Genomic DNA, 27104 nt, shown 5'->3' with positions numbered 1-27104 from the left:
ACCAAAGTGACGAGAGGATAATGGAGATTTTGAATCTCTGCGCACACTTTTGAACACTGGACACTTGTGGATTGTGTGAGGCCCACTGATATCTGAGCCCTATGTGACAGGCTCGATGGCACAGCTGCCTGTGACCAAAGTGACGAGAGGATAATGGAGATTTTGAATCTCTGCGCACACTTTTGGACACTGGACACTTGTGGATTGTGTGAGGCCCACTGATATCTGAGCGCTATGTGACAGGCTCGATGGCACAGCTGCCTGTGACAAAAGTGACGAGAGGATAATGGAGATTTTGAATCTCTGCGCACACTTTTGGACACTGGACACTTGTGGATTGTGTGAGGCCCACTGATATCTGAACGCTATGTGACACGCTCGATGGCACAGCTGCCTGTGACCAAAGTGACGAGAGGATAATGGAGATTTTGAATCTCTGCGCACACTTTTGGACACTGGACACTTGTGGATTGTGTGAGGCCCACTGATATCTGAGCGCTATGTGACACGCTCGATGGCACAGCTGCCTGTGACCAAAGTGACGAGAGGATAATGGAGATTTTGAATCTCTGCGCACACTTTTGGACACTGGACACTTGTGGATTGTGTGAGGCCCACTGATATCTTAGCGCTATGTGACACACTCGATGGCACAGCTACCTGTGACCAAAGTGACGAGAGGATAATGGAGATTTTGAATCTCTGCGCACACTTTTGGACACTGGACACTTGTGGATTGTGTGAGGCCCACTGATATCTGAGCTCTGTGTGACACGCTCGATGGCACAGCTGTGACAAAAGTGACTAGAGGATAAGGGAGATTGGATTGCTTTTAAAAAAGCAGTTTGCGGAGCAGTGGGTAAACAGCAATGCCAGCGTGTCAGGAAGCCTTAAAAGGCAGCCCAACAACCAACACCACTGATACACCACTATATAGCCTCCCCTTGCACTGCATACACAGTGACTTGTGTGTTTTGCAGGCCAAATCGCTAGCAGCAGAAGCAGTTTTTTTGTCTTCTTCCCTGCCTAACGCTCTCCCTTCAGAATCAGCAGCAACCTCTCCCTATACTAAGATCGGCAGAAGTAAGATGGCGGTCGGCGTGCACACCCTTTTATACCCCCTGTGACGCCCACCAAAGCAAGCCAATCACTTGCATGCCCTTCTGAAAGATGGTGGTGACCCGTGCCTAGGTCATCACGTTGCCCACAGTGTCCGTGGATCCTGATTGGCTGAAAAAGAGCGCAAAACAAACTTTTGAAACGCGACTTTGGCGCGTAAGTCGCCGACCTCGTGGCCGACCTCATCCTAGGGTCGGGTTTCGTTTCATGAAACCCGACTTTGCCAAAAGTCGGCGACTTTTGAATTTTTTCGACGCGTTTCGCTCAACTCTAGTTATAAGCTATTACTAATTCAGCCTGGGGATAAAGAAAAATTTTAGTGTAAGGGTTTGTGCACGCGTTGCGGATTCGTGTGCGGATTTTTCCGTGCGGAATCTGCGGTCAAAATGCCTGCGTTTTACCTGCGGATTTACAGCGGATTTCTAGTGGATTTAGTACAAATTTCACCTGCGTTTTTACACCTGCGGATTCCTATAATGGAATAGATGTATAAACACTGCGGAATCCGCACAAAGAATTGACATGCTGTGAAAAATAAACTGCTGCATTTCCGCACAGATTTTTCCGCAGCATGTGCACAGCGGTTTTTGTTTTCTATAGGATAGCCTGGTACTGTACATCACTTGGAAAACTGCTGCGGAACCGCAGGGCCAAATCCGCTGGGCACCCGAATCCGCAACGTGTGCACATACCGTAAGGCCATGACAGAAAACAAACTTTGTGGCGGGATCCAAGCAAACACAATTGTAAAATTTTTTCTTTTACTTACTTTTATAGTGTCATTATATTCCACCAAGTTTTACAGTCATCATTGAGGCTCACAATATAAATTCCCTATCAGTATGTCAATGGAGTGTAAGGGGAAAAAAATGGAGTTTCAAGAGGAAACTCAGGCAAACATGGAGAACAAACAAACTCCTTGCAGGGTTTGTCCTTGGTGGTATTTGAACCCAGGAAACCAACATTAAGATCATAAAAGATTGCTTATTAGTAACGATAAACACAATACAGCATAGCCTAGTATATTACATTGTCATGACCTTCTCACAATATAAATGAAGAGAACTTGTTGGGACATCATTGGAATAAAGCAGAGTAAAGCCCCCCATTACAAATAACAATGTCCCAGCGATCCCACCAACTATCCGACATGATGGGATCGCTGGGACATCGTTAGACAGCCCCAGCGATCAGGACCAGCGACGCTGGACGCTGGTTTCTAATATAAACGTCGGGTATCCAGGAGCCGTGGCTCCTGGATACCTGCTGTTTACCTTGGAAACCGGCATACACGCTGGTTTCCAAGGTAAACAGCGGGTATCTAAGAGCCACGCGACTCCTGGATACCCGCTGTTTACCTTGGAAACCAGCATGTACGCCGGTTTCCAAGGTAAACAGCGGGTATCCAGGAGCCGCGGCTCCTGAATACCCAATGTTTACATTAGAAACCAGCGTCGCTGATAGCTGGTCTCTCGCTGCCACACGCAGCGATGCACGCTGGCCAGCGGGAGACCAGCGATCAAAAAACGGCCCTGGCTGATGCTGCACGATCAGCGATAGCCGTCAGGGGGGCCGGTCCCTGATCCCCGTCACACACAGCGATCTCGCTGGCGAGATTGCTGTTTGTGACAAGGCCTTAACATCAATACAAAATGCCTCAAATAAGCGGAATATCATTACAGGATAATACAGCCTTAGCCTAAAGACAAACACTATTGTAAAACCAGAACAATAGAACATTAACCCCTTTACTCACAAGGGTGGTTTGCATGTTAATGCCGGGCCAATTTTTACAATTCTGACCACTGTCCCTTTATGAGGCAATAACTCTGAAATGCTTCCATGGATCCCGGTGATTCTGACATTGTTTTCTCATGACATATTGTACTTCATGTTAGTGGTAAAATTTCATTCATATAACTTGCGTTTATTTGTGGAAAAAAACGGAAATTTGGTGAAAATTTTCCAACTTTGAATTTTTATGCCCTTAAATCACAGAGATATGGCACACAAAAAACTTAATAAACAACATTTTCCACATGTTTACTTTACATCAGCACAATTTGGGAACCAAATTTTTTTTTCGTTAGGAAGTTATAAGGGTTAAAAGTTGACCAGTGATTTCTCATTTTTACACCATTTTATTTTTAGGGACCACATCACATTTGAAGTCACTTTGAGGGGTCTATATGATAGAAAATACCCAAAAGTGACACCATATTAAAAACTGCACCCCTCAAGGTGCTCAAAACCACATTCAAGACATTTATTAACTCTTCAGGTGCTTCACAGGAATTTTTTGAATGTTTAAAAAAAATGAACATTTAACTTTTTTCACAAAAAAATTACTTCAGGTCCAATTTTTTTACTTTACCAAGGATAACAGGAGAAATTGGACTGAAAAAGTTATTGTGCAATTTGTCCTGAGTACGCTGATACCTGATATGTGGGGGGGAACCACTGTTTCGGCGCAAGGCAGAGCTCAGAAGGGAAGGAGCGCCGCTCGACTTTTTCAATGCAAAATTGGCTGGAATTCTGATTGGACGCCATGTCATGTTTGGAGAGCCCCTGATGTGCCTAAACAGTGGAAACCCCCCACAAGTGACCCCATTTTGGAAACTAGATCCCCCAAGGAACTTATCTAGATATGTGGTGAGAACTTAGAAACCCCAAGGGCTTCACAGACATTTATAACGCCTGTGCGTGAAAATAAAAAAAATCATATTTTTTCCACAAATATGATCTTTTAGTCCCCAATTTTTTTATATTACCAAGTGTAACAGGAGAAATTGGGCCCCAAAAGTTGTTGTCCAATTTTACCTGAGTACACTGACACCCCATTTGTGGGAGAAAACTACTGTATGGGCACACGTTGGGGCTCGGAAGGGAAGTAGTGATGTTTTGGAATGCAGACTTTGATGAATCGTCTGCGGGTGTCATGTTTCCTTTGGAGAGCCCCTGATGTGCCTAAACTGTGGAAACCCCCCACATGTGACCCGATTTTGGAAACTAGACCCCCCAAGAAACTTATCTAGATGTGTGGCGAACACTTTGAACCCCCAAGTGCTTCACAGAAGTTTATAACATAGAGCCATAAAAATAAAAAATTATATTTTTATCCACAAAAATGATATTTTTGCCGCCAATTTTTTATTTTCCCAAGGGTAACAGGAGAAATTGGACCCAAAATTTGTTGTGCAATTTGTTCTGAGTAGGCTGATACTGCATATGTGGGGGTAAACCACTGTTTAGGCGCATGGCAGAGCTTGGAAGGGAAGGAGCACCGTTTGACTTTTTGAATGCAGAATTGGCCTATTATGTCCTATCTTAGTAATTGAAAAGTCTGTATTCACTGCAGACTGATTTTACCTGCAAATTTAAGACATTTGAGAATGATCAGTCCAGTATTAGGCAAAAACAGATGTGGCTGAAAAGACATATTACAGAGTTTCTTATTTTTGTGTGTACTTTTGATTTTTGATAAATACATTTAAAGAATGGTTATTCTTTCAGTGATGGAATATGTTAGCATAATGCTATTACTTACTGAAAGGAGTAATGCCTCTTATCTCTCAGCACTACCAATAACATCTTAGCACATAAATTCTATTCTTCCCAGATATTTTGCCCCCCAACTCTTCTTGCTCGTTAGCCATCTCACAGGAGCAAAATCCTGCAGTCCTTCACTAATTGGGCATTTGCATTAAATTAATCATGTTTCTTGCCCAGGTAATGTGAGGTGATGGTTCTTCGAGGCACGCGCTTCTTTCTGAAGTTAATCACATAGTTAAATCATTCACTTTACATTGTTCATTAATCATTACCTTTTGAATGAATCATTTAGTAGACATTGCGGACATTGCCAGAAAACAGGATAACAAATGCATACCCCTTACAAGGGGGATCTCTTTAGAAAGTCTTTTTTTCCTTACTATATTCCACTTGATTGATGCTGCTTGATGCGAGCTGGAACTTAGCAAGGTTTATTCATTATTCATAATGCCGCTGTATTTGTAAATTGTATAACAAGCAATGAAAGGAAGGTTTGGAGCTCAACTAACCATAATGCAACTATAAGGCAACCAAGAAACTGGAAGAAATTAAACACCAGAAATAATTATTTTTAAACTGATTGGAAGCTCTGCTCTATTTATGAGCGTGCGATGCCAAAGCCAGAAAAATACATACCATATACGGTATATTTCTCTCCTTTCTTTAATTCCCAAATAGCCTTGTATTTGGACTAATGCTGAAATTGGACAATTAAAAAAAACCCTATAGATATCACTATTAGTGATGTGCGAGTATACGCATTGCTCGGGTTTTTCCGAGCATGCTTGGGTGTCCTCCAAGTATTTAGGCGTGCACGGAGATTTAGTTTTTGTTGTCTTATCTGCATGATTTGCGACTTGTAGACAGGTTGAATACATGTGTGGAATGCCTGTTTGTTAGGGAATTCCTACATGTATTCAGCCTGTCTACAAGTAGCAAATCATGCAGCTGAGATGATGAAAGCAATCTCCGAGCATGCCAAAATACTCAGAAGACACCCGAGCATGCTCAGGAAAACCTAAGTAACGAGTATACTCGCTCATCAGTCAATGACCTTTATTTTTGTATGTCCATTATCTATGCCCTTCCAAGAACACTGTGTATTGTATGGCACAATTCAGAAAAAGCTATGTAATACTGCATCTTATGGTTTATGACTTTTTTCTGTTGGATTTTGTCATGATACAGTCTTGTTTGGGCGAAAGAAATGTGATGTCTTATATTTGTACTTAGTTTAGGTACACTGTATCCAAGTATAAATAATATGACTACCCTTATTGTACAATTTATATGTGCTATTTCCATAGGGGGATTTTGTCCTTTCAGTGTATAACGCTCTTCTCTCCCTAAATTTTGCTTTGTTTTAGCTCAGAGCAGTGCTGTGTTGATTCCATTTCCACTTGGTACAAGTTGCCCTTCCAAAAGAACGTAACTGTGAAAAATTAACTGTAGGCTTTCTTTCACTTAATGCTTGAACTGTATTCGCCTACTTTTTTCAGCAGAAATCTGCACTCAGCCTCTGACATGTTGTTTGTTAACTGCTTCGGGGAGAACTGCCATGTAACTATTGAACTATCACTCACTACCAAGTCTGACTGAAAATTCTATCGCACATCAGTGTTCCTTGTCGGTGAAAGAGATTAACCCAACCAGTCCTCCAGACATGGTACTCTCTGTCAGCCTTTTATCATTTAGTGGTACCATCTTATACATAGAGTAGAAAATCCCATGTCATGTATCAATCATTTGTCTGGGCTTTGTTTTTCACTACGAATCAGTTATTTGTCCAGTATTCAATGCAAGTAAACTGAATTTACATTTTTTGTTCATTGCTTACTGATTGTGTGTTTGTGACATTGATTTATTCTGTGACTACAAGACCTATTTGGGTGATATCACATTAGAAATTTCAATAGAAAGCTCCAAAGACAATCTGATAGGAATGCAGATTGTGAGCCCCTATTGGGACAGCTATGGCCATGTCTGTAAAGCACCGTGGTGCTATATAAATGAGTAAAATAAATAAAAAGATTCTTTACTGTTGGGTAATAAAGTAAAATTGTAGCTTCTTGTTTATAATGCAGTACAGAGATTGTCATTGCTTATTTCAGTCCTTTTATTACTTGAGGTTCTCAAGAAATTTCAAACACACATGCGCGTAGAAGATTACATTGTTGCTTGTTTGGTCTTTCTGCCATCATTTTTTTTTCTAAACATGTGAAATACACGCCAAATCGGCTTTGAGAACTGGTGATTAACTTGGCCTTTGCAGAATATTCCACTTTGCTTTAAATTACTGGGTTGCTTTCGCAGTTTGTTTTAGGTCATTGTTCAGTCAACCTTGCTGCATTTGGTTGAATCTAAGCAGAAAGTATTGCCCTGTACACTTCAGAATTCAACTGTCTGCTCCTGTCTTCAGTCACATAATCAATAAACACCAGTGACCCAGAGCCATTGAAAGCATTGTATGCCCATGTCATCACAGTGCCTCCACCATGATGTAGTGTGCTTGAGATAATGAGTCGTTCCAAGCCATCTCTATACTTTTTTCTTCCAATCATTCTGGTGCAGGTTGATCTTAAGGCCCGTCACACACAGCGATCTCGATAGCGAGATTGCTGATTTTGTGATGCCACAGTGATCTCACCAGCGAGATCGCTGTGTGTCACGGGAATCAGTGACCGGCCCCCCTGCCGATCGCTGATCGTACTGGATCGGCCTGGGCCATTTTTTGATCGCTGGTCTCCCGCTGGCCAGCACGCATCGCTGAGTGTGGCAGCGAGAGACCAGCGATCAGCGATGCTGGACGCTGGTTTATAATGTAAACATTGGGTATCTAGGAGCCGCAGCTCCTGGATACCCGCTGTACCTTGGAAACCGGCGCGCTTGTTTCCAAGGTAAACAGCAGGTTTCCAGGAGCCGCGCGGCTCTTAGATACCCGATGTTTACCTTGGAAACCAGCGTGTACGCCGTTTTCCAAGGTAAACATCGGGTATCCAAGAGCTGCGGCTCCTGGATACCCGATGTTTACATTAGAAACCAGCTTGCTCGCTGGTCCTGATCACTGGAGGAGCTGTCTATGTGACACCAGCGATCAGCCTAACGATGTTCCAGCGACCCCATCCATGTCGGATCGTTGGTGGGATCGCTGGGACATCGTTGTGTGTAATGGGGGCTTTAGTTTGATCTCTCTAAATAGTGCTGTTCCAGAACTGGGCTGGCTTCTTTAGATTTTGTTTGTTAAAGTCTAATCTGGCATTTCTATTTTATAAGGCTGATTAATGGTTTGCACATTGTGGTGAGCCCTCTGTATTTACTCTCATGAAGTCTTTTCTTCACTTGTTTGGATATTTTAAAGAGTTTTTTTCTTTTCCATGGAAAAAATAGTGAAATCATCCACCACTGTTGTCTTCTGTGGACATCCAGGCCTTGCTGACTTTCCAAGGCTCACCAGTGCTCTCTTTTTTGCAGAATGTACCAAACCATTGTATTGGCCAATCTTAACATTTCTGCTATCTCTCTCATAAATGTTTTCTTTTTTTCAGCCTAATAATGGTCTGTTTCCCTCCTTTGACCACATGTTGAGGGTTCTCAGCAATAACTTCCAAATGCAAATGCCACACCTTTAATAAGCTCCAGACCTTTTACTTAATTGAAGATGGATTAAAGAATTAATAGCCCGTGCAGCTCATTAAAGAGCTTTTGAGATCATTTTCCAATTACTTTTGGTCTCATTATAAAAAGGCAGCTATATATTTGAGTTGTAATTCCTAAACCCCTACTCCAGATAGGATGTGAATAACTTCAAATTAAATATGCTAATTCTGCATTTTAAGCCCATATTGATTTTATAAATGTATCTTGAATATATTTTGGTAAACAGGTAAAATGCCAAAACCTTTGTCACTGTCCAAATATTTCTGGACCTAACTGAAAATGCAATTTAAATTAAGACAAATCTGCCAGTGAAGTGATTTGCTAACTTTCATAATTTTCTGTCTTGGACAAAATTCTAAAAAAAACAAGTTTTGTTACTCTTTAGCTAAGGAAGCTTTTATATAAAGTAAATTTTAATCACTTTTCAGATGCATCTACTCTGGCCTATTATCATGAATAAGCGATCCTATGAACCTTCATTGTCTGATAACACAGGTCAACGAAAAAAATTTTTTTTTCTGGTGTCCAAAATATTTTAATGAATTTGGGGTATTTTTGGGGTGCTGATTCTGAATATGTCATCAGTTTTGCCAGATTGGCTCAAGTTTTTGAGATTTTTGGTATCTTATTTATAGCACTTGTTGGTAAATGCGACGCATCATCTCATTAATTTCTTTGGATTAGTACTTGAACTGAGCAGTTCTCAATATAGTTTTGTGTTAATTAGTGTTCTAAAAGTTTGTTCATAGCTTGATTTTTGCACTAACTTTATGTTGTTGTCTGTTTTCCAGTGAAAAGCATGAACTCATCATGAAGAAGTTGTCTTAACGATCCAGACTCATTCTGTTACATTTGTGGTGAATATACACTGCCAAAACATAGAAGAAACATAACAGACTTCGTAAAAAAAGTGTATTTTGCCTATTTTGGGGTTATGCTTGGGGACCAAGACAAGTTTTGGGCACCACACATAGTGTGCAAAGCATGTATCGAATTATTACGAAAATGGAGCAAAGGACAAAGAAAAAGCTTCAAATTTGGTGTTCCAATGGTGTGGAGAGAGCCAAAAAATCATCATGATGACTGTTATTTCTGTGCAGTGCAAGTGCAAGGATTCAATAAGCATAAGAAACGAAAATGGGAGTAACATGGAATCTGCAAGAAGGCCTGTCCCTCATTGTGAAGATGTGCCTGTACCTGTGTTTACCATAAATAACAGTCATCATGATGATTTTTTGGCTCTCTCCACACCATTGGAACACCAAATTTGAAGCTTTTTCTTTGTCCTTTGCTCCATTTTCGTAATAATTCGATACATGCTTTGCACACTATGTGTGGTGCCCAAAACTTGTCTTGGTCCCCAAGCATAACCCCAAAATAGGCAAAATACACTTTTTTTACGAAGTCTGTTATGTTTCTTCTATGTTTTGGCAGTGTGTATTCACCACAAATGTAACAGAATGAGTCTGGATCGTTAAGACAACTTCTTCTTGATGAGTTCATGCTTTTCACTGGAAAACAGACAACAACATAAAGTTAGTGCAAAAATCAAGCTATGAACAAACTTTTAGAACACTAATTAACACAAAACTATATTGAGAACTGCTCAGTTCAAGTACTAATCCAAAGAAATTAATGAGATGATGCGTCGCATTTACCAACAAGTGCTATAAATAAGATACCAAAAATCTCAAAAACTTGAGCCAATCTGGCAAAACTGATGACATATTCAGAATCAGCACCCCAAAAATACCCTAAATTCGATGAAATATCTTTGGCACCAAAAATGCTGTTGACCAGTGTAATCATCCAGTGTAAACTGAGAACAATAACTGCCTACGCGCACAGAATGATCTACTGTATAATAAACTGTTATGTATGCTTGGGAAGTCCAGTTGGCTTGCCTAAGCAGGCTAACAAACAATTGCTGATTGGCAAATTTGTAGCCCATTGGTGGTCGTTTAATGGCCACGATTGGCTAGTGGAAACCAACCCTAAAGGTCCTGTCACACTAAGCGATATCGCTAGCAATATCGCTATAACTTGTGACGTTATAGCGATATTGCTAGTGATATCGCTGTGTCTGATACTTACCTACGACCCACTCCCTCGCTGGTTAACGCTGATCGCGTGAGAACGTCCAGGACTGTTTCTCGTCGTCAGCTTCCTGTGGAGAGACGAGCGACGCGTGGAGGCAGGCGGGAGGACGTCAGGATCGCCTAGTGTGACAGGTAAGTAGCGACCCCCGTCCCCAGCAATGTCGCTGGTGAGATCTGCCTGTGTGGCAGCTCACTAGCGACCACTTAGCGATGTACCAGCGATCCTGACCGCGTCATATCGCTGGTCGGGATCACTGGTACATCGCTAAGTGTGACAGTACCTTAAGTGACAATGTAGTCTGTGAGAAAAGGTGAGCGATTGTCACAACATGTGGGGCTACTGGTTGGGCATGAATCACCCAAAGGAATGCATTCTTATTATAATTACTCAACAGCACCAGGAAATTTAAATTGTCAATGAGTGGGAATGTCACATCCTTTATGTATTTTAAAAGAAATGGGCACAATGTAAATCTTTAGGCACTATATATAAATGAGAGCTGGATAGGTGACATGAGGCCTAAATTCATCTAAATCTCCTACCGATGGGGTAGAAGATGGTCATTTTCCAATCTTCTTTCCTTTACAGAGAATCAGGTGCTGTACTATAGTATAATTTCCTTTTACCTTGGTTATCTTGCCAATAGATAATATGAACAGTTTTTATTTTTCATTTTCTCACAGAATACTAGAACATCTAGGAAGAAATTGGTTAAATTGAGAGAATTTTTAGGTTCGATAAACTATTAGAAGGGAATCTACTTGAAGAAAAGAGGATGAAATAGGAATAATATATCTGGAGGCTTACATGTCACATCATTAACTTCCCATCATATTAGAAATTGCATCTGTGCCACATTTGTGAATAATGGCAGCAATACTCTTGCATGAAAACACAGCTAAACAAATAAGATTTGAATATCTGTCATAGTTCAGTTGCAAGAGAGAAACGAGAAATAATCGTATTATACTGTTTCAATACACTTACATCAAATTGTCAGTTCTTCTTATTTCACTGTACGTCTAAAGACTCCACACTGGAACTGAAATGTACTTATGAGACCGATGTAGCTTCAGCAGTGTTCTAGTGCCAGCGTGTAGTCAATGGAGTCATGAAGTGCAAATCCAAATCTAAGCCAAATCCACAAGAAATGTTACCTGGTTAAATAAGGAGTAAAATCTGTAAGCATATGCTGTAAAGTCATGAATCAAAACATATCTTATCCCCCTTTAGTATTGTGTATAACACTTAATTCTCATTTCTACTTTTATGTTTTATAAAAAATTGCAACAAATTTGGATAGGAATATACAAGCCGCAGTAGAGACAAAGTCACATATATTTGGTACTTAAGCGTGGCAAAAATCAAACAGTGTGATTAAGAAAAATGCCTTCTGATATTGTGTCTAACTGAAAAAGACAAAGACCAAAAAAAGATATAAAAGGAATAAAACGAAAAGATGATGAAGAGTGAGGGGGGGAATAAGGCTCCTAGAAAGATATCCAAAGCCTAGGCCAAAAGTTCACAAATGTAATTTTAAACTTTGCAAATATTCGTCCAGGATGTCAAATAGGATTGAGGCATGTTTTTCCAAGTGACAATATACCAATACATTTTTTGGCTTTGGACAGAGTAAATTAAGCATTACACAGTCCTTAGTCTTATGAATGGTTCATCTATGTAAAGCAAGGATAGGGCAGGGCCTCCAATGAGAAAAATGATCTTTGTAAGTAGAGATTGGCTGACCCCTGGATGTTCAGGTTTGGCTAGTTCCGCCGAACAGTTAAAATTATTTTACCGCCGATCAGAAGCATTGTTTTCCGCGCTGTCACAAACACCCGATGTTCAGGGGACCCAAGTCAAACCCATGCACTAACACAGTCTTCCTGGTCAAGTCCATGTTTGATGTCCATGCCCGAACAGTTGATGTTCGGTACGGACGCCAAACTTGTTATTGTTCAAGTTTACCCATCTCTATTTGTAACCTCCCTCCCTTCCAGTCAGCAGATAAGAATCACTTTAATGTGAACATGAAATGGAAAAGCCAGCTCACAGCAACAGCCTACTTCTTTCTTGAACTTGTAGCAATGTTTCTACTAGGGACAAAAAAGGCCCACATATTCAGAAAGGGGATCCAGCTCAACAGATATAAAATCTTGTACATTATTAGAAAAGTTATAAAAGCATCAATACATCCAAATGCCGTCCATTAGCAGAAGCACAATGCGTTTCTGGTTCTCATGTCCATGAATAAAGTTGCTGCGTGCATCGGAAATATATTGGGGTTTCTTCTAATGGCCTTTTTTGGATGTAATGATGCTTTTGAAATTTTTCTAATAAAGTTGAAGGCTTTATATCCATTCAGCTGGATCCTCTTGCTAAAAATTATACCTACTCTAATGCCTCAGAGTTCCCTAACAGAGTACTTGAAAATGTATTCTTCCAAACTGGATAACACAACTTTAATCTCACACATTCCTATATTTTCTCCCGCAAACACCTAAATGACTAATAGTAAAACTAATTCCGAGTTCTAAAATTTATTTTTCTCTGCCATTGTATGTTCTACATAAATTTAATATTTCTGCTTTTATAACTGCACAGATTAAGATTATCATTATTAATAGCAGCCATTGAAATTAAAATGTTAATTTACAATGTTCTATTCAAGAAATCATAATACTCTGTAGCAGGCAGACATTTGCCAATATTAATTTTATTCAGTAATCCAAGACTTATGTAATTCTGGCCTTAGGGTGGCTTTGGGGTCAATACTTTCACTACTTGCATAGAAATTATCACAGGTATTGTTGTTGTATATACTTCCTAATGTACAGAAGAAAGAGAACCATTCCAGACTGAACGAAAAATTACAGATCAAACATACGGCAGCAGATGAGTCAATTGGCTTGGCATGAAGATCAGTCTTCTCTCTGTATCATATGGAGAAGATGAAAAGCGTAGCCAGTAACTGCTGTCTCACATTGATTCTGACAATTGATAGCTAGAACTGAGTTTTTTTCCTTATTTAAAGCAAACGTGTCAGCAGGATTGTGCACAGTAAAACCTACACATAGTGTCAGGTCAGCGCCGTTATACTGATTACAATGATACCTGAGTGATGAAATCCGTCTTGTGGTTGTTGTTTAATCTGTATTTGCAGTTTTCAGTTAATGATATGCCTGTGCTTCGGGGCACCCTGTGGGGGGTCTTCATGTGGTGATCTGATTAGATATTTATCAGTATGGTTTCTGACAGGTCACTGATCCTTCACTGACCTGCCTCCTAGTTTACATAATGAATATACTATTGAGGGGTTGAAAAAAATTCAACTTCATCAAAATGGCGCCTGCGCTCTAGCGTGATGCATGCCTAATATGCCTATATATATTTATGCTTTATTCCTATACTATCGTGGGGTAAAAATATATATATATATCTTCATCACAATGGTGCCGGCGGCGCCTGTGCAGTAGCATGGCACCACAGGCACCATTTTGCTAGAGACAAAAAATTTGGCTCCATCAAAATGATGCCTGTGCAGTAGCATCTATTGGTGATTTTGATGGAAGCAAATTTTCTCCCTCACCCATGACAGCACCACGGAGAGAGGGGGTCCGCCCATCAAGGACAGGAACCTACAGACAAAAGAGCGGCACCTCTCCTCCGCCCCCAGTTTGGGTTCCTGTCCTTGACGGGTGAACCACGGCAGCAGGAGCGCAGCGCTTACCGGAAGGTGAAGATCCGGGACCGTCCCGTCCACGGTCAGACAGCGGGAAGGCCCCTGTCGCGGCGGGGTCGGTTGCCAAAGCCGCCACCGCTGCAGCTGAGGGGCTGTCCAGGGTGAGCGGGCGGGGAGGACCGGGCCGCCGCTCCGGGAGGAGTAGGGGCCGGGGGACGCCGGTATAGGGGCAGCGCCGGTACAGAGGTGTACCAAGATGGCGCTGCCCCGGAAGTAGAATGAGGAACTTCCGGGTCCCCGCGGTCGGCACATGCGCAGTGCGCACTCCCCGGGGGAAGCAGCGGTGCAGGCCGGGAAGACAGGTGACGCCAGGGCGGCTTATTCAAATTGGGAACGCTAAAGCAGCCTCAGGGCTGGAAGCGTTCAGGCGCGATGGATAGCGACCGGCATGAGGAGCTACAGCAGCCTAAGCAGCAGCAGCAGCAACAAAGGCAGCATCACCAGCGCCGCCAAAAGGATAAAGACGGACGGGGGAGCAGGTCCAGCAGCCACTCCACGCAGCAGTCTACTGCAAGGAGCAAGTCACCTGCCGTGGATCGCCCAGTGAGGGATTTGGATCCACTTCCAGAACTGGTACCTGCAACCGCGCATGAGGGGTAAGTGGATCTTCGTGAATGTTCCCCATTGTAATAGACTTCTTTCCCTTATCAGGGAAAGAAGAAAGAAAAGACCAAGAACAGGGAATGCCCCACCTGTGGGAAACCATTACCAACGCCCTGGGAGAAAAAATTGTGTGACTCCTGTATACAGGAGGTCCTCGGCGGTGAAACCCCGGATCATGCCGCAGACCTAAGGGCGGTAATCCGCGCAGAAATTCAGAATGCCCTTTCATCCACAAAACGGGAAAGGAAGGGAAGGAAGGGGGACGTGGTGATAGAGTCCCAATCAGACAGCTTATCGTCAGGGGAAGTCACCTCCCATACTGTAAATACTGACTCGTCATCCTCCGATGAGGAGACGGAAGGTCGTCATTGTTTCCCCCTGGACGAAGTGGATGCCTTAGTAAAGGCGGTAAGATCCACTATGGGGGTGGAAGACCCCCGGACTGATAGATCAGTCCAGGACATTATGTTCGGGGGACTGAGTCAAAAGAAACGGAGGGTATTTCCGTTAAATAAGAACGTCCAAGGCCTCATAGATAAAGAATGGGAAAAACCGGATAGGAAAAGCTCGACGGTTCCTTCCATCAAAAGGAAATACCCATTTGAGGAGGAAGCATCCACATCATGGGATAAAGCCCCCAAACTAGACGTGGCGATAGCCAAAGCTTCAAGAAGGTTTGCACTCCCCTTTGAAGATATGGGTACCCTGAAAGACCCGTTAGATAAAAAAGCGGATACCCTACTTAAGGGCACCTGGGAATCAGCAGGGGGAAACATCAGGCCGGCGGTAGCGGCAACCTGTACCTCCAGAGCTCTTATGGTATGGATAGACCAATTGGAGAGACAGATAAGGGAAGGGGTTCCCAGAGATAAAATCCTGGAATCCATGCCAATGATAAGAGGGGCGGCAGCCTACCTGGCCGACTCTTCGGCTGATTCGGTAAGATTGTCATCTAAAACAGCAGCCTTATCGAATGCAGCTAAATGAGCCTTATGGTTAAAATGTTGGCCTGGGGATCTCCAGACAAAAATAAAATTATGCGCCATTCCCTGTGAAGGAAAATTCCTCTTCGGGGAAACCTTGGATGACATCCTCGAAAAGGCAGGCGACAAAAAGAAAGGCTTCCCAAACCTAGGACCAGTGACCGCCACAGGCTTTAAACGGTCCTTTCGGAACAAAAAGTTCTTCCAGAGGAGACCCCCGAGAGACCAAAAATGGGAAGACAGAAGAAGGGACAGGGGGTTCATCTTCGGTAACTCGTCCCGGGATAAAAAACCCGCCAAGTGACTGTGGGCCCAGGGTGGGAGGGAGACTAAGTTTTTTCCTCCCAGCCTGGGAGAAAATATCCAACAATCCCTGGCTGATAAACCTTGTAAGATCAGGATTAAGGATAAACTTTTATTCTCTCCCGCCGCAAAAATACATAATTACCCCGATAAGGTCGTCAAAAAACGAACAGGACGCCCTCGAAAAGGAGGTTCTGAGAATGTTGGACAAAAAAGTCCTACAGGAGGTTCCCCCACAGGAGAGAGGCAGAGGGTTCTACTCGCCTCTCTTCCTGGTAACCAAACCAGACGGCACCTTCCGCACCATCATAAATTTAAAAAGACTGAATTGCTATATCAAGAACGAAAAATTCAAGATGGAATCGATCAAATCGACCATCAAAATTCTCTTTCCGCAATGCTTTATGGTGGTCCTAGACCTCAGCGATGCCTACTACCATGTCCTCATTCACAAAGAATCCAGGCAATACCTCAGGCTAGCAGTCTCGATAGCAGGAGAAATAAGAGAATTCCAATACAAGGCCCTGCCATTTGGGATCTCAGTGGCTCCACGGGTCTTTACGAAATTGGTGGCAGAGATGATGGCTCACATAAGAGAACAGGATGTTCTGATAGTGCCTTATTTGGACGACTTTTTAATAGCGAGCAACTCAGGCCAGAAATGCACAGAACAGAGGGACCGAGTGATGAGCACTCTAAAAAACCTCGGGTGGCTTCTGAACCTGAAAAAGTCAAGGCTGGAACCAAAGAGAGTCCAGGAGTTCCTAGGCCTGACACTGGATTCAAACATCCAAGTGTGTTACTTGCCAGATCACAAAAGGGACAGAATTATTCATATGGTACAAAAAGCGAGGCAAAACCCCTCTATGACACTAAGACGAGCAATGTCCCTGTTAGGGTCCCTCTCTGCATGCTTGCCGGCGGTCCAGTGGGCACAAATACATATGAGGGATCTGCAATGGGATATCCTAACCAACCAGCGGACCTTAGGAGACCACTTGGAACATCATATTACGCTAGGTTCAAAAACTATTCTTTCCCTAGCCTGGTGGGAGGACAAAAACAACTTGTCCAAAGGGATCCCCTGGGAGGCCAAAATCACACATGTAATTACCACCGACGCCAGTCCTGTGGGATGGGGAGCACACATGGGCATCAGCGTGGCTCAATGGGGATGGCGAAGTCAAGAACTAAAAGCCTCCTCGAATCAAAAAGAACTGCTAGCAGTAAATTATGCCTTGAGTCACTTTTTGCCAGCATTAAAAGGCCATCATGTCCGGATATTCTCGGACAACCGAGTAACAGTGGCCTATATAAACCACCAGGGGGGAACCAGGTCCAGAACGCTAATGGAGGCATCCTTCGAGATATTCGGGTTAGCAGAGAAAAACTTACTGTCCCTATCGGCGCTACATATACGGGGAGTAGAGAACCAAACGGCAGACTTTCTGAGCCGTACCCAACTACATCAGGGGGAGTGGGCTCTAAATCAGTCCGTTTTTCAGAAGATTGTGGAAATGTGGGGAACCCCAGACATAGACTTATTTGCAGACCACAAAAACAAAAAAGTGGAAACATTCTGTTCTCTAAATCCCAAAGGGAATCCTCACACCCTGGACGCATTTATGCTCCCATGGACACGGGGTCTACTGTATGCCTTCCCACCGACCATTCTCCTTCCGGCGGTGATAAGGAAAGTCAGGGAAGAGGGGGCTCGGGTAATACTTATAGCCCCTTTCTGGCCAAAAAGAACATGGTTTTCATGGCTCAGAATAATGTCAGTAACCGACCCCTGGGTTCTACCAGATCTCCCCGACCTTCTATCGCAGGGCCCTGTGCTACACCCCCAAGCAGTGAACCTCCATTTAACAGCATGGAATTTGAAAGGTCACTGCTGAGGGAGAAAGGATTTTCAGAAAATCTAATTTCCACGTTACAAAAAAGTAGAAAACCAGTTACAATCAAAGCCTATGGTAGAACCTGGAGAAAATTCCTATCCAGTTCGGGGGCAAAGGTTCAGGATGGAATACAAATGGATAAAATCCTGGAATTCCTCCAAAGGGGGTTAGAACAGGGACTAGCGACTAACACACTGAGGGTACAGGTAGCGGCCCTGGGCGCCCTCTATAATCAGGAGGTGGCGAGCGACCCTTGGGTGTCACGGTTTATGAGGGCCGCAGCCAGGTCTAGACCAATAGCTACCCAGAAAGTACCATCATGGGATCTGAACTTAGTGTTGTCAGCCCTAACAGGACCCCCATTCGAGCCTATTCAGTCAGCTCCACTAAAGACCCTATCATTAAAAACGATACTGCTAGTGGCCCTAACATCGGCCCGCAGAGTAAGTGACATTCAAGCCTTATCGGCATTACCCCCATTCATTAAAATTATGGAGGATAGAATTATATTGAAACCTGACCCTGCATATTTGCCCAAGGTAGCAACACACTTCCATAGATCACAGGAGGTAGTCCTTCCTTCCTTCTGCCCAAACCCTACGAATAGAGGAGAGGAGAAATTTCACACATTAGATGTGAAGAGGTGCTTAGTGCACTACCTAGAGGCCACCAAGGGATGTAGGAAGGAAGGATCTCTCTTTGTGTGTTTCCAGGGACCTCGTAAGGGGCTCGGGGCGTCCAAAAGTACCCTGGCAAGATGGATAAGAGACGCGATTGCCCTGGCATACTCATGCAGCGGGAATACCATCCCGGAGGGTCTAAAAGCCCACTCTACAAGAGCAATGGCGACCTCATGGGCAGAAAGATCAGAGGTATCAATAGAACAGATCTGTAAGGCGGCCACCTGGTCAACACCTTCTACCTTTTTCAAACACTATCGCCTAGATCTAGCCTCTGCGTCTGACCTGACCTTCGGGAGAAGGGTCCTTCAGGCGGTGGTCCCTCCCTAAGCTACCAATCTCTGAAATTCTCTCCGTGGTGCTGTCATGGGTGAGGGAGAATAGCTTAGTTACTCACCGATAACGGTGTTTCTCGGAACCCATGACAGCACCCGCTTAATTCCCCCCCTTTTTTCACGTGTGCGGTGAGCACGATTTAATGTGTGTAGAGTGTGTTCTTAGACACGAGGTTTCTCTATAAGTATACAAATTATAATGTTATGTATATACTTTTGTTATTAACTAACCGGGAGACCCTCTGATGCTCTGTAACCAACTGGGGGCGGAGGAGAGGTGCCGCTCTTTTGTCTGTAGGTTCCTGTCCTTGATGGGCGGACCCCCTCTCTCCGTGGTGCTGTCATGGGTTCCGAGAAACACCATTATCGGTGAGTAACTAAGCTATTTTTTCTTTCGCTAGCAAAATGGCCCCGGCAGCAGTGATTGCGCAGTGACCTCTATCGGAACGCGATTGATGCTACTGTGCAAGCGGCAACACCGGTGCCATTTTCATAAGATACATTTTTTAGTTTTCTTCCCCATGATATTATAGAAATAAAACACATATAGGCATGTATCATGCCACAGCACAGGTGCCTCCGGCACCATTTTGATGAATTTTTTTTTTTTTTTCGTAACCCTACAATAGTATATGAAGTATGTAAAATAGGGAGCAGGTCACTTAAGGATCAGTGACTTGTCAGAAGCCCTTACAGAAGAATATTTAAGCAGGGCACCACATAAAGACCCCCCCACAGGCTGCCCCGAAGTACAAACATATCATTAACTGAAAACTACAATTAAAGATTAAACAACAACCACAAGATGGATTTCATCACCCCAAGTATCATTTTTCTCTGTATAACAGTGCCAACCTGACAGTGTCTGTAGTTTACTGAGCAAACTCCTGCTGACAGGTTCACTTTAAGGCTACACTTAATGTCTGACAATTACATAGTTTACTAGATATCTGGTGGTGAAACATCACAGCAAATTTGCCTTGATGTTTCTCAGATGTTTTTCCGAAATGCTAACAAAAATGATATCTTTTGAAAAGGCACATTTTATTAAACTCCTATGTCATCTTTTTTTACCTGGCAGGTTGGCGATCAAATTATTGAAATTAATGGGGAAAGCACAAGAGACATGACACACGCAAGAGCAATAGAACTCATCAAATCAGGAGGAAGGAGAGTGAAGCTGTTACTAAAGCGTGGAACAGGGCAGGTCCCGGAGTACGGTGGGTTTTCACTTTCTTAATATTCTATTTGCAGCTAAACTGTTCAGGGAAAGAAACATGTTTTTTTTTTTACTTTTTCTGAAAATTCATTTTCTGCACAGATTTTACATAATTTATTAGAATAGCAGATGAAAGCCTCTCAAGTGCGCATTGTTCATGTAGTAAAACACCCTTCACTGAATGTTGGCATCTGAGTGAAATGGGAGTTAGAGTGCTCTGTCATTTGTACCACGGTCCAGAGGATATCACAATTACACTTTGTTCAAACTTTCTTAACAGTTATAACAAGAAGAAGTAGTAGAAGTAGTACTTATAGTAATGGCAGTAAAGTTCATGCAGTGAATGCAAATCAAAATTAGCCATGTTAGATAATATGAAAATGTACAGTATTTTATGCATCATGTATTTCTGTTGAGCTCCGCAAATTACCGTATATACGTTTTTATACACCTGACACAAGTGGATGAACATTTAGTTTCAGTAATGTTCAGTGGATGGGCAAATGGAAAATTCATTAAAGGGAATCAGTCACCAGGATTTTGCTAACCTACCTGACAGCAACAGGATATAGGGACAGAGACTCTGATTCCAGCGATGTATCACTTACAACACGCAGTTACAGCGTAGTTTTTTTTTTATAAAATCACTGATTTATATGATGCAGATCTACCAGCTCTCTGCATGTTGAGCTCTGCGCAACCCCACCTACATCACTGATAGCGTTTTGTGTACACTGTGCATATGCTGTCAATCATTGGTGGAGATGGGATTATACACAGCTCATGAATATGTAGAACTACCTGACAGCATTTCTAATAGCTCTCTAGTGATTGCCTTCTGCTGATGAAAGTGATTTTTATCAAAACTACAGCAAGCTGCCCAGTAAGTAGCATATCGCTGAAATCAGTATCTATGTCTCTACATTATGCTGTGCTCAGATTTGATAGCAAAAACCTTTAAGCATTCAGTCCATCATCCTTGGTTTTAATAATATTTCTCTATCTTTTCCCTTTTCAAGTTTTATATACCCATCAATGTCCATCTGATATTTTAGAGTTTGTAAAATGAACCTGCTAGGTTTCATTAGTGCCAAAATATTATAGTTTTGCAAAATATATGGCTTGTATTCAAGTCCAATAATGTAATTGTATCTTTGAGAAAAAACTGCCACAAATTAAGTTTTGGGAAGCAGTGCTGAATCATTTGTGTAATTTTTAAGGGAGATTCTGTCGCCACATTTGAGCTATCTAACCTATTAGTTTGGGCATACAGTGTTATGAATGAGTCACCGTAATTGCAAAAACAGAAATACTAGCTAAGTCCAGAAAACCAGAGAAGTTGGCAGCTATCGGATTGCAGACCCCTGAACCTATCAACAACAACTAGCAGTAGTCGTGGGGGTTCCTACAATGCCCTAGACCCCTCGATCACAGCCGGAGAACTACATAGCCTAAAGACAGAAAGGGAAATCTAAACTGCCCCAGAGCAGACTCCAAAGCAATAGGCAGCCCCCAACATATAATGACGGTGAAGCAAGATGAAAATACACACAGATAGAAAGATAGGCTGAGCAAATGATGGGGCCCAAGCTAACTAGATAGGACAGGATAGAAAAGCTGCTGTCTGTAATCCGCCAAAACCCTATCAAAACAAGAGCCAACAGCTGATAGGGAAAAAAGCCCTGAAGACGCTAGGCTTCAAAAAGACTATATCAGTACTCAGGTATTTTCTGAAGACAGAGCAAAAAGGAATTCAGCTCACCCCAGCAGGGAATGGCAGAAATCAAGGAAAACAATGCAAAACAAAACCAAAACACAAATGAAAAAAGTAGAGCAGAAAACTTAGCAGGAATCAGACTGGTCTCCTAGAATCCCTCAGAGAGATCACCAGCAAGGCAGAAGGGCGTCGGCTGCCTTATATCCAGTCAGTAATTCCCGTCACCCAGTCATCATCATCCTGCCCAGGTGTTTGGTAATCAGCCTCACTACCTTCCTTCACCAGAAGAGGGAGTTCATCAGACCTCAATGGTGAAGGGGAAAATGAACTCACAACAATACAGGTTATAGACAGCTGAAAAAGTCCTACCTGTCTGTCTCATATCAGATGCTTTGTTATTGAGAAATCCTCTTTTATCACTTCATGTAAATGACCTTTTCCAGGCTATGGGGAGCATGCTGCCTGGAAGATAACTCTGCCTCCACACTTCATTATCCTATCTATCACCTCCCACAGCATCACTCTGTTCTTGTGACTTCTGGTGCTCATCTGGAAATCTCGCGCCTGCACATTCCCATCGCCTGGTGTTCCTATTCAGTGTTATGCCCTCCTGTGTGCATAAGCTTTATGTTCCTACTGCGCAGGTGCCAGCGAATAACTGGTACTTCTACTCCCACTGTTCTCCCGAGCTCAGAAACCTTGCACTACACAAGTACCAGCGACTTGCTTGCACAGAAAGAATGTGAAGCTTATGCCCATAGGAGGGGGCAGAACACTGAAGAAGGATGCTGGGAGATGGAATGTGCAGGCATGATATCTCCGGACGAGCCCCCAATGTCACAGGGAAGGTGTGACTCTGTGGTAGGTGATACATATGATAATGAAGTGCAGAGATTTTTTTCAGCAGTCTATAACCTATATGCCCATAATAATAGGTTAGATAGTTCAAATGTAATAACATAGTTGGCAAGGCTGAAAAAAGACATTTGTCCATCCAGTTCAGCCTATATTCCATCAGAATAAATCCCCAGCTCTACGTCCTTCTAAAGAAACTAATAACTGTAAGACAATATTGTTACGCTCCAGGAAGACATCCAGGCCTCTCTTGAACCCCTCGACTGAGTTCCCCATCACTACCTCCTCAGGCAAGGAATTCCAGATTCTCACTGCCCTAACAGTAAAGAATCCTCTTCTATGTTGGTGGAAAAGCCTTCTCTCCTCCAGATGCAGAGAATGCCCCCTTGTGACCGTCACCTTCCTTGGTATAACCAGATCCTCGGAGAGATATTTGTATTGTCCCCTTATATACTTATACATGGTTATTAGATCGCCCCTCAGTCGTCTTTTTTCTAGACTATAGATTCCCTTTAAGGCTATAGTTTTGTGAGGCTGATTTTTTTTCTTTCTTTACCCCCTTTTTAGCCCAAACATGTAAAGTATTAATACACAATAGTCAAAACTGACAGATGTAAAAATAAAGAGTTTGTCAAGATTAGAAGGCCCCATTCTTTTATTCTGAGGGTGCTTGGATATCATAGAGGGTGGCCCCCTCTTTGCCAGAATGGAGAGCCGTAGACTATATATACAGTCATTTGTTGACTAGGGCAAATTGTAATGCTATATTTTTCTTGAAGAGATGGTGAAAAGATAAATATAGGCCTAGATAGGATTTCCACAGGTGATAGCAGTGATAAGTATCTATTTATAGTTCTCATTTGGGTAAGTTTATTAGTGTACTACAAATGTAAAGGTCCCCATACACAATAGCTAAACATTGGTTGAACCCACTGATTTTGGCTGGATCGGCCTACTATCGAATGTGCATGGGAACTTCCTGACTCTCCCTTGACAGATAATCTCAGGAGACCTAAGCACTGGATAGTTGGAATTCAATCAGTCTATTTTTTTTTTGGCAAGTGGTTCTGGCAGCAACTCTCTCATAGAGAATACTGGAATGCTAGCTCGAGCTGAGCATTCATATGTGTGGGGAAGTCTGGAGAGATAGCTTTCAGCCGATTGATTTTTGGTCAACTGATATCTCTTCATTTATAGCCAGTTTTAAGATAGGTATGGAGAGAATATCAGACATTAAAGGTAAAAGATACAAAGATCAGAAGCTCTATCATCAGTTGCCAGGCAGTGCTCAATCACTGAAGCAATCACAGGACAATAACCTAAAGCTGTACACTACTATCCTGTAATAGACAATTTCTCGCTCTGTCAGGTGGGGATAGGATTGTTTTGACAACTAGGCACTATACAACTATGATTTCAGGACCTAAATGTCATGCAACCAGATAAAACCTAACAAAACATATGGATCACAAAACATGGATCACATCCTTATTGGGTCCTCAGGAACTGAGCATTGCAATAGTGGATCGCCAAGAGCTTAATAGTGAGTGAAAATATTACCACTTAACCAAAGAGCAAAAGAGATTACAGTTGTGGCCAAAAGTATTGACACCCCTGCAATTCTGTCAGATAATACTCAGTTTCTTCCTGAAAATGATTGCAAACACAAATTCTTTGGTATTATTATCTTCAATTAATTTGTCTTAAATGAAAAAACACAAAAAGAATTGTCCTAAAGCCAAATTGGATAGAATTCCACACCAAACATAAAAAAGAGGGTGGACAAAATTATTGGCACTGTTCGAAAAATCATGTGATGCTTCTCTAATTTGTGTAATTAACAGCACCTGTAACTTACCTGTGGCACCTGACAGGTGTTGGCAATAACTAAATCACACTTGCAGCCAGTTGACATGGATTAAAGTTGACTCAACCTCTGTCCTGTGTCCTTGTTTGTACCACATTGAGCATGGAGAAAAGAAAGAAGACCAAAGAACTGTCTGAGGACTTGAGAAACCAAATTGTGAGGAAGCATGAGCAATCTCAAGGCTACAAGTCCATCTGCAAAGACCTGAATGTTCCTGTGTCTACCGTGTGCAGTGTCATTAAGAAGTTTAAAGCCCATGGCACTGTAGCTAACCTCCCTAGATGTGGGCGGAAAAGAAAAATTGACAAGAGATTTCAACGCAAGATTGTGCGGATGTTGGATAAAGAACCTCGACTAACATCCAAACAAGTTCAAGCTGCCCTGCTGTCCAAGGGTACATCAGTGTCAACCCATACTATCCGTCGGCGTCAAAGGCATCAACATAGAGTTTACAGGAGAAAAAAGAGGCATTCAAAGAAAAGAACACGGTCCCTACAGTCAAACATGGCAGAGGTTCCCAGATGTTTTGGGGTTGCTTTGCTGCCTCTGCCACTGGACTGCTTAACCGTGTGCATGGCATTATGAAGTCAGAAGACTACCAAAAAATTTTGCAGCATAATGTAGGGCCCAGTGTGAGAAAGCTGTGTCTCCCTCAGAGGTCATGGGTCTTCCAGCAGGACAATGACCCAATGCATACTTCAAAAAGCACTAGAAAATGGTTTGAGAGAAAGCACTGGAGACTTCTAAGGTGGCCAGCAATGAGTCCAGACCTGAATCCCATAGACCACCTGTGGAGAGATCTAAAAATGGCAGTTTGGACAAGGCACCCTTCAAATATCAGGGACCTGGAGCAGTTTGCCAAAGAAGAATGGTCTAAAATTCCAGCAGAGCATTGTAAGAAACTCATTGATGGTTACCGGAAGCGGTTGGTCACAGTTATTTTGGCTAAAGGTTGTGCAACCAAGTATTAGGCTGAGGGTGCCAATACTTTTGTCTGGCCCATTTTTGGAGTTTTGTGTGAAATGATCAATGTTTTGCTTTTTGCTTCATTCTCTTTTGTGTTTTTTCATTTAAGACAAATTAAATGAAGATAATAATACCAAAGAATTTGTGTTTGCAATCATTTTCAGGAAGAAACTGAGTATTATCTGACAGAATTGCAGGGGTGTCAATACTTTTGGCCACAACTGTAGGTATACAGTATGATTCGAAGCCCAAGCTGTCCTGGCCTAGTGCAACTGACTAGGTCTATATGGAGTGGGAACAGATTAGATCATCATAAACTGGTCATATACTTCTACCCTGAGATATTGGGGACTAGGCACAGGCTTAATCATTGGGATAAATTAGACTAGCGTTTACCACTACTGTATGTTATAAGTAACTGGTCATTTATATTAGTTGCATCGTAAAAATAAATATATATAATTCTAATGACAAGTGGGTGGGCACATAGACAAATACAAGGTATATATTGATAACATTTCCCAGAGTATAAAAATTGTCTCTAGGGTCCACAATCTAAAATGAGTGTTAATGTTGTGCAAAAGTAATGTGTTTTTTTTTCAAATCTCTCAGTAACCCAACAGTTTTTCCTTTAGTCCTAATGTAGAAATATTTACAAAGAAAGTGTTTTCCATAAAGTAGCATTTTTACACTATAAAGGAAGACCTACAGTACACCTGCCAAATGGCGTTTTAAAACATTTCCATTTTGCTGCCTTGTAAGTAAAGTTTAGAACACAAATTTTCTTTTTATGCTTATGTCTGATAGAAACAGGTCAATATTCATTTCTTTTGTTGTAGCACATAACGGTAAAATGCTTCAATCTGAAGACATATGCATTGTTTTCTTCTGCTTGTGTTAATATTCATAGACTGTTTACTTCCACCTGGATTGATGATATATGATGAGAGCATCTCATGCTGGAACTATGAATATCAATTTCTTCCGCGTGTTTGATCCCCGTGGTGTAGAACCTATGGGTTTGCCAGGTTTAAAATAATACAATTTTCAATGTTTATCTGATCTTGAATAAGTTACATTTCTTGGGTTGTGCCATCTTTGCTTTGAATGGAGAAGTAATAGGAAGTTTTCATGTAAAATATGAAAGCGTTCTTGTACCTGAACCTACTTAAGATTCCTTTTTACAAGTGCTTAGTACTATAATAATAATAATAATAATTTTTATTTATATAGCGCCAACATATTCCGCAGCACTTTACAATTAAGCGGGGACATGTACAGACAATAAATTCAATACAAGTTAAGACAATTCAAACAATGACATTAGGAGTGAGGTCCCTGCTCGCAAGCTTACAATCTACAAGGAAATGGGGGGACACAGTAGGTGAGAAATGCTTGTTAATTCAGGTCTGGCAATTATAATAGGGATTTTCATATAAAGCTGCATGATCCGGTCATCAGCCCGTGTGTTTAAGCGCAATAGACAAGTATCAAGTGCAGTTATCATG

The 27104-nt window shown here is 42.2% G+C and overlaps 1 protein-coding gene across 1 annotated transcript in view; it reads left to right on the top strand.

Annotated features, from left to right (window-relative positions):
* Positions 1-27104, top strand: part of MAGI2 (membrane associated guanylate kinase, WW and PDZ domain containing 2) — a 1360388-nt gene that overhangs the window by 1261284 nt on the left and 72000 nt on the right. Inside the window, exon 21 of the mRNA XM_073551424.1 lies at positions 20054-20192. Within this exon, the coding sequence (XP_073407525.1) occupies positions 20054-20192 (139 nt within the window). The remainder of the gene's footprint in view (positions 1-20053; positions 20193-27104) is intronic.

The sequence above is a fragment of the Dendrobates tinctorius genome, unplaced genomic scaffold (assembly GCF_039654945.1).
Source record: "Dendrobates tinctorius isolate UK_male_01 unplaced genomic scaffold, ASM3965494v1 ptg000176l, whole genome shotgun sequence".
NCBI classification, from domain to species: Eukaryota; Metazoa; Chordata; class Amphibia; order Anura; family Dendrobatidae; genus Dendrobates; species Dendrobates tinctorius.
This window is presented reverse-complemented; position numbering and strand designations above follow the sequence as displayed.